Raw genomic sequence first — 15,183 nt, forward strand, 5'->3', positions numbered from 1 at the left:
TTCCCAGCTCTATCTATATACTGCTGCTGCTATCTCTATGGGATCAGGAACATACTGTTTTGAAGGCCTATGGCACTATAGTGTCCTCTACATGATAAGGAATGTGTCTGTCACACAACAAACACCTCTGTTTGCATTCGACCTACTTTGCAGTGCCGTAAAAAACTAGGGCAGACAATGACAGAAGAAGCCAAAAACCACAACGGCCTAATGCCTACGAGGACTGACCCCAACGTTTCCTATTCAGGTCAAGGACACCGGATTGTCACCTTGTCCATTGTGTTGTTTTGTAAGAGATAAAGTGACACCATTTAATCCCCGTTCTCTATGTCACATGTCTATGGCCAGCTATGGTATTCTCATTTACAATACTCTTTCCCACCTTATCTACAGTAGGTTCACTTCCATTTTTCCAAAGCCATTACCCACCTAGTAGACAAAACCCCTCATTTGGACAGTCTCTTACAGTAGACCAGGGTTTCACAACCAGGGTGCCTCCAGCTGTTGCAAAACTACAACTCCCAGCATGCCCGGACAGCCGTTGGCTGTCCGGGCATGCTGGGAGTTGTAGTTTTGCAACAGCTGAAGGCACCCTGATTAGGAAGCACTGCAGAAGACCATATAATGCTAAAGAACAGTAAGCCTCAGCATGGGTAGATGGGGCAACTAAAGGTTGGCTTACAGATGTATTAATGTATGTAATGGCATACACTGAGGTATTTAAAGCGTTAAAGAGGTATTCCAGGATTTTTTTTTTAATTTGACTATGCTACAGGGGCTGTAAAGTTAGTGTAGTTTAGTTAGTGTAGTTTTCTCACAATTCTTCTGTGATTCCCCCCCCCCCCCAATATTTATTTTAACAGCATACAAAATGACTGTTGTCTCAGATTTTTCCCAGGTTGCAATGCGGCCGAGACCTGACATCACTAGTCAGCTGATGACAGGGAGCCTGTCTGCTTCAATGGGTGGAGCGATCGCTTGGTGGGAGAGGGAGATCAATCTGCAACTAATGCAACAGCTGTAGGCACCCTGATTGAAAACCACAGGTCTTTTGAATGGATGCAGCTCATTTATGTTTCAATGGGTGGGGTGGCTAATGTGTGGGAGGCAGTAAAAGGGAATTATGGGATTTGTAGGCCAAAGAAGGAAACTCAAACAGGAAATACCAGTTCACAAAAAGATAGCCACAGTATTATGGTAATCTCACCACATAGCCATTTAGCCCCAAGACAAGCGCAGATCATTCCTAATCATGTCCATTACTGTCTGCCAGGTATGTACTAAAATCACCTTATGGTGGAGAACCCCTTTAAAATCTGCATTTACTATAAACAAATGTATGATGCCTTGGTCACATGATCCTACCTCTCAGGTGATTGCAGGAGAAGTCTCTAGCCCGGGAGAAGGAGAGAACCTAAAACCTGCTAGTCTGGCCTTGGCCAAAGCAATATCTCCCAGTCCGGCGCCTGGATGATAGTCCAGTCAGTCATACCCAACCTTAGACTCCATAACTTATGTAGGTTGAATCCTGTCTACAATCAAATCACTATTTCTGCCCATGCTGTGAGGAAATTGTGCTAAGGTTCTTTATCTCCAAGAAGAAGGAGTTTATTGTCTTCGTCAGAGAGAACACAGCTGAAGAAGGGCCCCTCTGCAATACACTAATCTCTTTGTTGTCCTCTGGTGGCAGTAAGTGCTGCTGGGATGTCACGTCATGACAAGTTTTCCAGTCCATGTCCTTCTGGGGATCATATCACAAGCCAGAGTTGTGTGAGTAAAGAAAAGTATTGCACCACAGAAAGGCCGGGTTCACACCACGTTTTTGCAATACAGTTCTCGTATTAGGTTTTTGATGGAAAACGGATTTCTCAAAACTGGACTAAACTGTATCAAAACATGAGTACAAATTTTAACCCGTATACAGTTGAAAAAATTATGTCCGGTTGCATCCATTTTTAAGAATTTTTTTTAATACTTTTTGAACTTTTCCCTCCATTATGAATAAAGTTTCACTTGTTTGATTGAAATTCCAGGTAAAACGTGGTGTGAACCCAACCTAAGCCAACCGGTCAAGACCCTCATACGTGGTTTCATTAAATTGGGCTGAGAACAAATTCAACTGTAAACATTGATAGCTGTACTAGTTATTACGGGTTCATGTGCTAAAATGCACCACAAATATCTCTAAATTCAGTACAGCCGCTGTATGAGCATATCCTATAAAGGGACAGTGACCAAATTATCAATTCATCAAGCTGTAGCAGAGCAACTGTTCTACATTGTACAAGAAGTTCAGTAAAGTTGTTTCACAGAATCTTAGTATCCAGAAGTCTCATTTCTGCACTTTGCATTATAGTAACAACTTACTGACATAAGATAGTAAGGGTCACAAGAAAACCCAAATAAATAAATAAAAGTAACAAAAATAAATAAATAATAAAATATGAATAAGTAAATCAATAACAAATTCTTCATTATAAACTGTTACAAAAACCCAAAATATAAAAATGAAAAAAAAAGCCAAAAAAAAAATAAAAATAAAATAAAGCAACAAAATAAATTTTCTGTCCCAGAGTAAATAAATCACAGAGGCCAACAATGGCCCCTTGACAAGTATTGCGCCCTCTAGTGCTGCGGTATCAGGTTGCATGTACAATGCCCTAAAAGACTTAGTCTGATTCCCAATCCCCTTTGAAATCACATATGCCCCCCCCACCCTCAAAAATAAATAAAAAACATAATATATATATATATATATATATATATATATATACACATACATATATATATATATATACATATATATATATATATATATATGAATATAATTAAACATGAATAAATAAAAATAATAAATAAATAATCAAAAATAATACAAATAAATAAATAATAAATATAAATAAATCATTCTTCATTCTAAACATGTAGAAAAACACAAAATATAAAACAAAGAAAAACTAAACGAAAGTAACAAAATAAATTTTAGTCCCCGAGTAAATAAATCACAAAGCCCAACAATAGCCCCTTGACAAGTATTGCACCCTCTAGTGCGGTGGTATCAGGTTGCATGTAAAATGCCCAAAAATACTTATTCTGATTCCCAAGCCCCTTTGAGATCACACATGCCACCCCCCTCCCTCAAAAAATTAATAAATAATAATAAAAAAACAATAAAAATATAAATAAATACATTAATTAATTAAAGATTAAAAATAAATAAATGAACAGAATAAATAATAAAAATAAATAAATAAATAAAAAATCATATAAATAAATTAATTAATTAAATATTAAAAAGAAATCAATGAAAAGAATAAATAAATAATAAAAATAAATAAATAAATGAAAAATAATATAAATAAATAATACAAATAAATAATATAAATAAATGTAAATAAATAAATAAATAAATAAATAAAAATAAATAAATAAATCATGCTTCATTATAAACTGTTACAAAAACACAAAATATCAAAACGAAGAAAAACTAAACAAAAGCAACAAAACAAATAAATCACTTTTTGTTTTTGTTTGGATAAGAGACGTTTGAGGCAAAAAAGAAAAAAAAAAAAACAGAAACACAAAAAAAAACTCTAAAACCAGAATCTGCGCACTTCATTTAGATGGCGAGATCAGTCTTCATCTGGGGGGGACGGAAGAGAAAATATCGCCTAAGACGGTCCATTTATCTCGCAGACGTACGGGCGCTGCCAGCCGGCACTAACTCAGCTCTGCGCTTTGTATGGAGAAAACCTGACAACACTGCTGAGCGACCTTTCAGCTGGGGGTTATAGTTCTGCAGCAGCTGGGGAGTCACAGGGTGCAGGTCGCTGCTATAGAGCATTGGTCTCCAAACTGTGGCCCTCCAGATGTTGCAAAACTACAACTCCCAGCATGCCCGGACAGCCATTGGCAGTCCGGGCATGCTGGGAGTTGTAGTTTTACAACATCTAGAGTGCCACAGTTTGGACACCACTACTATAGAGGGACTGAGAAAAGAGATACAATAACATTTACAGTTATAAGTTAAAGACAGTATTAGAAACTGCGCCACACTTGTCCACAGGTCATGCCTGGTATTGCAGCTTAGCCACATTCTTCTATTTTCGAATCCTGGACAATTTCTCTCATTAAACATCTGGTAGAGCGGTTATTACCTGTAGAAAGTATTTTTCCAGACATATTTTCTTGTGTAGTGACCAGGGTGCGAGTCTTACCTACTTATAGCCACATGTAGCTCTGGGTTATACAAGGTCCTGTGTAGGAGCAAATCAAGTCATCATGTGGCCCCAGGGCTAAACCTGGAGTCATCCTCATCATCACTTCCATCAGAATGTTCAGAAAAGCTGATGTCATGGTACAGGGGTAATGCACACAGTGATGTCACAGTACAGGGATAATGCACACAGTGATGTCACAGTACAGGGATAATGCACACAGTGATGTCACAGTACATGAGTAATACACAGTTATGTCACAGTACATTAGTAATACACAGTGATATCACAGTACAGGTATAATACACAGAGTGATGTCACAGTACAGGGATAATGCACAGTGATGTCACAGTACAGGGATAATACACAGTGATGTCACAGTACAGGGATAATACACAGAGTGATGTCACAGTACAGGGATAATGCACAGTGATGTCACAGTACAGGGATAATACACACAGTGATGTCACAGTACAGGGATAATGCACACAGTGATGTCACAGTACAGGGATAATGCACACAGTGATGTCACAGTACATGAGTAATACACAGTTATGTCACAGTACATGAGTAATACACAGTGATATCACAGTACAGGGATAATACACAGAGTGATGTCACAGTACAGGGATAATGCACAGTGATGTCACAGTACAGGGATAATACACAGTGATGTCACAGTACACGGATAATACACACAGTGATGTCACAGTACAGGGATAATACACACAGTGATGTCACAGTACAGGGATAATACACAGTGATGTCACAGTACAGGGATAATACACAGTGATGTCACAGTACAGGAATAATACACAGTGATGTCACAGTACAGAGATAATACACAGTGATGTCACAGTACAGGGATAATATACACAGTGATGTCACAGTACAGAGATAATATACACAGTGATGTCACAGTACAGGGATAATACACACAGTGATGTCACAGTACAGGGATAATACATACAGTGATGTCACACTACGCGGATAATACACAGTGATGTCACAGTACAGAGATAATATACACAGTGATGCCACAGTACAGGGATTATACACAGTGATGTCACAGTACAGGGATAATACACACAGTGATGTCACAGTACAGGGATAATACACAGTGATGCCACAGTACAGGAATAATACACACAGTGATGTCACAGTACAGGGATAATACACAGTGATGTCACAGTACAGGGATAATACACAGTGATGTCACAGTACAGGGATAACATACACAGTGATGTCACAGTACAGGGATAATACACAGTGATGTCACAGTACAGATATAATACACAGTGATATCACAGTACAAGGATAATACACACAGTGATGTCACAGTACAGGGATAATATACAGTGATGTCACAGTAGAGGAATAATACACAGTGATCTCACAGTACAGGGATAATACACAATGATGTCACAGTACAGGGATAATACACACAGTGATGTCACAGTAAAGGGATAATACACACAGTGATGTCACAGTACAGGGATAATACACACAGTGATGTTACAGTACAGGGATAATGCACACAATGATGTCACAGTACAGGGATAATACACACAGTGATGTCACAGTACAGGGATAATGCACACAATGATGTCACAGTACAGGGATAATACACACAATGATGTCACAGTACAAGGATAATACACACAGTGATGTCACAGTACAGGGATAATACACGGTGATGTCATAGTACAGCGATAATACACACAGTGATGTCACAGTACAGGGATAATACACAGAGATGTCACAGTACAGGGATACTACACACAGTGATGTCATAGTACAGGGATAATACACACAGTGATGTCACAGTACAGGACTAATACACAGTGATGTCACAGTACTGGAATAATACACAGTGATGTCACAGTACAGGGATAATACCCAGTGATGTCACGGTACGGGGTTAATACACACAGTGATGTCACAGTACAAGAATAATACACAGTGATGTCACAGTGCAGGGATAATACACAGTGATGTCACAGTACAGGGATAATGCACACAGTGATGTCACAGTACAGGGATAATATAGTGTGATGTCACAGTACAGGGATAATACACAGTGATGTCACACTACAGGGATAATGCACACAGTAATGTCACAGTACAGGGATAATATACACAGTGATGTCACAGTACAGGGATAATACACAGTGATGTCACAGTACAGGGATAATACACAGTGATGTCACAGTACAGGGATAATGCACACAGTGATGTCACAATACAGAGATAATGCACACAGTGATGTCACAGTACAGGGAGAACACACAGTGATGTCACAGTACAGGAATAATACACAGTGATGTCACAGTACAGGGATAATATACACAGTGATGTCACAGTACAGGGATAATATACACAGTGATGTCACAGTACAGGAATAATACACACGGTGATGTCACAGTGCAGGGATAATACACAGTGATGTCACAGTACAGGGATAATACACACAGTGATGTCACAGTACGGGGATAATACACACAGTGATGTCACAGTACAGGGATAATACACACAGTGATGTCACAGTACAGGGATAATACACACAGTGATGTCACAGTACAGGGATAATACACACAGTGATGTCACAGTACAGGGATAATATACAGTGATGTCACAGTACAGGGATAATACACACAGTGATGTCCCAGTACAGGGATAATATACAGTGATGTCACAGTACAGGGATAATACACAGTGATGTCACAGTACAGGGATTATACACACAGTGATTTCACAGTACAGAGATAATACACACAGTGATGTCACAGTACAGGGATAATACACACAGTGATGTCACAGTACAGGGATAATACACACAGTGATGTCATAGTACAGGGATAATACACAGTGATGGCACAGTACAGGGATAATACACACAGTGATGTCAAAGAACAGGCATAATACACACAATGATGTCACAGTACAGGGATAATACACACAGTGATGTCACAGTACAGGGATAATACACACAGTGATGTCACAGTACAGAGATAATACACACAGTGATTTCACAGTACAGGGATAGTACACACAGTGATGTCACAGTACAAGGATAATACACAGCGATGTCCCAGTACAGGGATAATACTCCTTGATGTCACAGTACAGGGATACTACACACAGTGATGTCACAGTACAGGGATAATACACACAGTGATGTCACAGTACAGGGATAATACACAGTGATGTCACAGTACAGGGATAATACACAGTGCTGTCACAGTACAGTGATGTCACAGTACAGGGATAATACACACAGTGGTGTCACAGTACAGGGATAATACACAGTGATGTCACTGTACAGTGATAATACACACAGTGATGTCACAGTACAGGGATAATACACACAGTGATGTCACAGTACAGGGATAATACACAGTGATGTCACAGTACAGGGATAATACACAGTGATGTCACAGTACAGGGATAATACACAGTGATGTCACAGTACAGTGATAATACACACAGTGATGTCACAGTACAGGGATAATACACACTGATGTCACAGTACAGGGATAATACACACAGTGATGTCACAGTACAGGGATAATACACACAATGATGTCACAGTACAGGGAAAATACACACAGTGATGTCACAGTACACGGATAATACACACAGTGATGTCACAGTACAGAGATAATATACAGTGATGTCACAGTACAGGGATAATACACAGCGATGTCACAGTACAGGGATAATACACAGTGATGTCACAGTACAGTGATAATACACAGTGATGTCACAGTACAGGGATAATACACAGTGATGTCACAGTACAGGAATAATACACATAGTGATGTCACAGTACAGGGATAATACACACAGTGATGTCACAGTACAGGGATAATATACAAAGTGATGTCACATTACAGGAACAATACACAGTGATGTCACAGTACAGGGATAATACACAGCGATGTCACAGTACAGGGATAATACACAGTGATGTCACAGAGTACAGGGATAATACACAGTGATGTCACAGAGTACAGGGATAATGCTCACAGTGATGTCACAGTACAGGGATAATACACACAGTGATGTCACAGAGTACAGGAATAATGCTCACAGTGATGTCAGGGTACTGCTCACACCAGTTATTTATTTATTTTAAATCCCAAGGCCCGGCCCAGACATCATGCAGGGTCTCTGCTGGTCACGTGTTACATTTAATTACAGAAGATAAAAGTTCTTTTCTTACCGTCCAGGGAGAGCCAGTCGTGCTGGGAGGAAGGCAGTGTAGGAAGGGCTCTCGCTTTATACTCAAACACAACAGAATTGGAGATGATCTGGTTGTTGAAGGCGACCTGAAGGGTGACCAGTCCGGTGTCATGGGCTGAAAAACAGGGAAACAAATGGATCACAGAGCAGTTTACTAAATTACTAAAAAAAACTTTAGATTATGACCCTGACACTTACAGAATGTCTATCGTATCTATCTATCTATCTATCTATCTATCTATCTCATATCTATCTATCTATCTATCTATCTATCTATCTCATATCTATCTATCTATCTATCTATCTATCTCATACCTATCTATCTTATCTATCTATCTATCTATCTCATATCTATCTATCTATCTATCTATCTATCTCATATCTATCTATCTATCTCATATCTATCTATCTATCTATCTCATATCTATCTATCTATCTATCTCATATCTATCTATCTTATCTATCTATCTATCTATCTATCTCATATCTATCTATCTTATCTATCTATCTAGTCTATGAGATAGACAAATAGATAGATAGATTAATAGATAAAATGGTGGTGTGAGGTCACTGAAATGTTGTACTGATTTTTGCACCATGAAATAAACTCCATTTTATTTTGGGACATTTTTGACAACTGGTGTGCCGCATTTATCTCTACGCCAGATATACAGATAGATATAAGATAGATAGATAGATATGAGATAGATAGATATGAGATAGATAGATATGAGATAGATAGGTATGAGATAGATAGATAGATATGAGATAGATAGATAGATAGATATGAGATAGATAGCGATAGATAGATATGAGATAGATAGATATGAGATAGATAGATATGAGATAGATATGAGATATAGATAGATAGATAGATAGATAGATATGAGATAGATAGATAGATATGAGATAGATAGATATGAGATAGATAGATATGAGATAGATAGATATGAGATAGATAGATATGAGATAGATATGAGATATAGATAGATAGATAGATAGATAGATATGACATAGTGGATGAATAGATAGATGAGGACACCTTTATCCTCTATCACTTTCGTTGTGATCCTCCTACATTTTGTACGTTGGGCTCTCTGGGCCGTGTAGTACTTATGTTGTTTGTTCCATCCTTAGTACAATAAACATGTAATTACCATCAATAATTTATTTTGGGATATAAAAATAGAATTTCTATAATTCTGCCTGAGATTTACGGCCACTATTCCCCTCCTAACTGCGGCAGTACTTTCTTAAAAAGCAAATTAGTTTACTTGGAAATATTAATACCCATTTGGATTGTTATTGGCGAGTATTGAGTGGTCTATAAAATATGCATGCCCTGTAGTGAGGGATATATCTGCTATGGAGCACTGTCCTGCAATATTGAACAGGTACCACAATCACTCATATTGGGCTACTGGGCGCTGTTAACCCTTTGGTGGTGCGGACAGGACTTTAATGGGCGCAGTCATTACAAAGAACTTCTGATACTTTAGAGGGTAATATCAAAAAGTTTTAAAACTGTTCAGGGGGGTCTAAATGTTCAGACCCTATTTATGTGAACGAGCTGGAAAAAATTGCGCTTAGGACGTTCTGTCCTGGCTCTGTGCCATGTAATCAAGATGGTCTCATAATACAAGTCCATAGGATTGAATAGCAGAGTGCTTGTAGTCCTGGATGCCTACAGCCACCACTAGGTGGAGCTCTGGAGCTTACTGCATACTGCTTATACATTGAACTGAATAGTAAACCAGTATGCAATGGCCCCCTAGTCCATCTCTAGTAGAGCAAGTAGCAGCAATGACCTGAGGGCTACCCAGGCAACTTTTTAGATTTTTGTCATTCAAAAGGGAAATATTTATCAAAAGTATCAATAAGTATATATTTATCGAGCAAGGGGGTAGGGATCTACAGCCTTTGGTCACCTTGAGCGGCCATACTAGCATTCTCAATTTTTTTCAAGGTAGAGTCTTGACACCAGCGAATAGGGAAGCATGAGGCTGTACTGCAGTGGTCCTCAAACTGTGGCCCTCCAGCTGTTGCAGAACTACAACTCCCAGCATGCGTGGAAAGCCTACAGGTTGGGTAAGGTTGGTGTAATAAATTAAGAGGACATGACACTCAATGGAGAACCACAGCTCTGTCTTTGTGCTGAATGGCAGGAGGCTTGGAGTCCTGGATGTCTTTTGCCCCTACTAGGTGGAGCTCTGAAGCTTACTGCATACTGTTTATACATTGAACTGAATAGTAAACCAGTATGCAATGGCCTCCTAGTCTATCTCCAGTAGAGCAAGTAGCAGCAATGACCTGAGGGCTACCCAGGCAACTTTTTATATTTGTGTTATCCAAAAGGGAAACATTTATCAAAGGTTTTGGAGATTCGAGCAAGGGGGTAGGGATTTAAAGCCTTTGGTCACCTTGAGTGGTCATACTAGCATTCTCAATCTTTTCCAAGGTAGGGTCTTGACACCATCAAATAGGGAAGTGTGAGGCTATACTGCAGTGGTCTACAAACTGTGTCCCTCCAGCTGTTGCAAAACTACAACTCCCAACATGCCCGGACAGCCACTAGGTTGGGTAAGGCTGGTGATAAAAAAAAAAAAAAAAAAAGAAAAGAAAAGAAGAGGACATTAAACTCAATGGAGAACCACAGCTCTGTCTTTGTGCTGAATAGCAAGGGCTTGGAGTCCTGGATGCCTTCAGCCACCACTAGGTGGAGCTCTGGAGCTTACTGCATACTGTTTATACATTGAACTTAAAGGAGTACTCCGGGATAAGAAAACTTATCCCCTATCCTAAGGATAGGGGATAAGTTTCAGATCGCAGGGGGTCCGACCGCTGGGGCCCCCCGCGATCTCCCGCACGGGGCCCCGACAGTCAGCGGCCAGGGGCTGTGTCCGACCACCGCATGACGCGGCAGCCGACACGCCCCCTCAATACATCTCTATGGGAGAGCCGGAGCACTGCAATCAGCAGCCTCCACCATAGAAATGTATTGAGGGGGCGTGTCGGACGCCGCATCATGCGGTGGTCGAAATAAGCTATTTCGCAAAGAGCCAAGAGCCCTGTACAGGAGATCATGGGGGGCCCCAGCGGTCGGACCCCCGCGATCTGAAACTCATCCCCTTAGGATAGGGGATAAGTTTTCTTATCCTGGAGTACTCCTTTAATAGTAAACCAGTATGCATAGCATCCTCAATGTTTTGCCACCAGCGAATATGTCCCTTATAGGGAAGTATTGAGGCTATACTGCAGTGGTCTCAAAACTAAACAAAAAACAAAACAAAAAAACGAAGAGGACATGAAACACAATGGAGAACCACAACTCTGTGTTTGTGCTGTATGGCAGGGGGCTTGGAGTCTTGGATGCCTTCAGCCACCACTAGGTGGAGCTCTGGAGCTTACTGCATACTGCTAATGCATTGCACTCAATAGTAAACCAGTATGCAGCCATGACCTGAGGGCTATCCAGGCAAATTTTGTGATTTTTATTATCAAAAAGTGGAACGTCTATCAAAAAGTTTTGGAGATTGAAGCAAGGGGGTGTTGAGGCTATATTGTAGTGGTCTCCAAACTGCAGCCCTACAGCTGTTGCTGGAGGGCCGTTGGCTGTCCAGGCAGGGTGGGAGTTGTAGTTTTGCAATAACTGGAGGTCCAGAGTTTGGAGACCACTGCTCTACTGCAATGCCACAATTGTAACCGCAGTTCTCCAGGGGCCAAAAGCCCCCACAGGACCGAGCTAAAGTGTAAATCTCAGCTACTCTTATGCGGACGGATAAAAGCTTCCTTGCATTCTGCACTAATAGCTTTGAGGCTTCCACTAATGAATCAGACTTTTAGGATGAACTTAAAAAATAAAAATAAATAAAAAAATGTCCCTTCCTGTTGGGATCCGACAGCTGATGTGAAAGCCGCGAATCTCCTGTGTAAGTGGGGACGTCTTACACATTAGCAGTTTACATTGGCAATCTGTCAGATTTCATTTCCTTCCATTGGAAAAATACAGAAAAAGTTGTTCGCTCGACACTTTTTCTTTTTTTTTTTCTACAGAAAAAACGTATTTATAGGTAATATTTACTGAAACAGCAGAAATGAACAATAGGCACAAAGGGAGGTGCATTCTGGGATACATCGTGATGCGTCGCATTACAAGGTAATAGATGGTGCTGGGAGAAAATGTATGCAAGGCTGGCTTTTTTCCCCCCGAAGAAATATTCCAGTATATATAAGTCTAATCTATTAAAGGGGAAGTCCACCTTAATATTAGTGGAGCCCAGGTTTTATATGGTCCACGGTTCTCGGTGCTATATGATGCTTGGCATGGTGAATATATGGATATATGGTTTTCAGGAAAACATGGTCTCTCCAAACTGGAGGCCATAATGTGTTACGGTAGGTAGGGCACCAAGCTTGGCGGGGGCTTCAATTTAAGTCTGAAGGTCTCCCATTACTGATGGGATGCCGCAGCCACCATGATGATCACCGAGTAGCATCCAGTTGTCACAACAGTGGAAGAGAAGGGAGACGTGGGTCCTACAAATGGCAGACCAAAATATGGGTCCAACAAATGGCAGACCAAACTAAGGGTCCAAAAAATGGCAGACCAAACTATGGGACCAACAAATGGCAGACCAAACTATGGGACCAACTAAAGGCAGATCAAAGTATGGGTCCAACTAATGGAAAACTAAACTATGGGTCTAACTAATCGCAGACCAAACTATGGTCCATAGTCCTTGGTGCTATATGATGTGCACTAACTTAGAGGTGTCTGAGGTGGAATTGTCCTTGTCCGTTCATATTTATACATAAACGTATGGTCTTCAGGAAAACACTGGCTCTACAAATTAGAGGCCATAATGTGTTACAGCAGGAAGGGCGCCAAGCTTGGAGGGAGCTTCAGCTTAATCAAGGAGATCTCCTATTCCCATTACTGATGGGATGTAACAGCCACCATCATGTTTATCGATGAGTTAGCACCAAGTTGTCACAACAGTAAAAGAGAAGGGAGATGTAATGACCTGGTTGGGTCTTTGGATTTGGTGTTTTTCCCCTAAATCAGTGCTGACCCAAATTGAACCTTGTAAAAAGTTTTTAGGTCTACAAATCATCTGGACCTCAAGAAAATTGTGTACTTGGCCAACAACTGGACCTCTTTGAATAAGATCTCCCAGGCCTTTGCTCATGCACCACCATTGAGTTTAACTGCGTTATGGTCATGCATGATACAAAATGTATGTGGCAGACCAACCTGTGGGTCCAAAAATCGGCAAACCAGACTATCGGTCAAACTAATGGCAGACCAAATTATGGGTCCAACTAATGGCAGACCAAACTATAGGTCGAACTAATGGCAGACCAAACTATAGGTCCAACTAATGGCATACCCGACTATGGAGCCAACTAATTGTAGACCAAACTATGGAGCCAACTAATGGCAGATCAAACTATGGAGCCAACTAATGGCAGACCAAACTATGGATCCAACTAATGGCAGACCAAACTATGAAGCCAACTAATGGCAGACCAACCTGTGGGTTCAAAAATTGGCAGACCAGAGTATGGGTCCAACTGATGGCAGACCAAATTATGGGTCCAACTAATGGCAGACCAAACTATAGGTCCAACTAATGGCAGACCAAACTATAGGTCCACTAATGGCAGACCAGACTATGGAGCCAAATAATGGCAGACCAAACTATGGAGCCAACTAATGGCAGACTAGACTATGGAGCCAACTAATGGCAGACCAAAGTATGGGTCCAACCTATGGCAGACCAAACTATAGGTCCAACTAATGGCAGACCAGACTATGGAGCCAACTAATTGTAGACCAAACTATGGAGCCAACTAATGGCAGACCAAACTATGGATCCAACTAATGGCAGGCCAAACTATGCATCCAACTAATGGCAGACCAAACTATGGGTCCAACTAATGGCAGACCAAACTATGAAGCCAACTAATGGAAGACCAACCTGTGGGTCCAAAAATTGGCAGACCAGAGTATGGGTCCAACTGATGGCAGACCAAATTATGGGTCCAACTAATGGCAGACCAAACTATAGGTCCAACTAATGGCAGACCAAACTATGGAGCCAACTAATGGCAGACTAGACTATGGAGCCAACTAATGGCAGACCAAACTATAGGTCCAACTAATGGCAGACCAGACTATGGAGCCAACTAATGGCAGACCAAACTATGGAGCCAACTAATGGCAGACCAAACTATGGAGCCAACTAATGGCAGACTAAACTATGGAGCCAACTAATGGCAGACCAAACTATGGAGCCAACTAATGGCAGACCAAACTATGGGAACAACTAATGGCAGACCAAAGTTTGTTCATGCACAGCTATTGACTTTTGAGGGATATGACCACATTTTCACAGAGATATTCCAAACTTCAATGACAGACCAAAATATCGCCCAGACTAATATAGTTTTCAGACAACAGATGAAGGGTTTTATATAATGAAGAACCATTTGAACTTTAAGAAAATCACGGAATTGGTAATCAACAGAACCGCTTAACTCTACTAGGCATTTGTCCATGTGCAGCCATTCACTTCAACAAGGTTGTAGCCATGTATGGATGGTCTTCGGATTTGATATTTTTTTCCAAATCAGTGCTGACCCCAAACTGAGTCTTGTAAAAGTTTTTAGGTCTATAAATCATCTGGAACTCATATACTTGACAAACAACTAGACCTCT

The 15,183-nt window shown here is 40.5% G+C and overlaps 1 protein-coding gene across 8 annotated transcripts in view; it reads right to left on the bottom strand.

Moving 5' to 3' along the window:
- LOC130293821 (calmodulin-binding transcription activator 1-like) overlaps window positions 1–15,183 on the bottom strand; it is a 1,711,968-nt gene that overhangs the window by 175,050 nt on the left and 1,521,735 nt on the right. For all 8 annotated transcript variants that reach the window (XM_056542963.1, XM_056542962.1, XM_056542965.1 and 5 more), the window contains one exon: window positions 8,443–8,577. In XM_056542963.1, coding sequence (XP_056398938.1) covers window positions 8,443–8,577 — 135 coding nt within the window. The remainder of the gene's footprint in view (window positions 1–8,442; window positions 8,578–15,183) is intronic.

This window comes from Hyla sarda, chromosome 10 (assembly GCF_029499605.1).
Source record: "Hyla sarda isolate aHylSar1 chromosome 10, aHylSar1.hap1, whole genome shotgun sequence".
NCBI classification, from domain to species: domain Eukaryota; kingdom Metazoa; phylum Chordata; class Amphibia; order Anura; family Hylidae; genus Hyla; species Hyla sarda.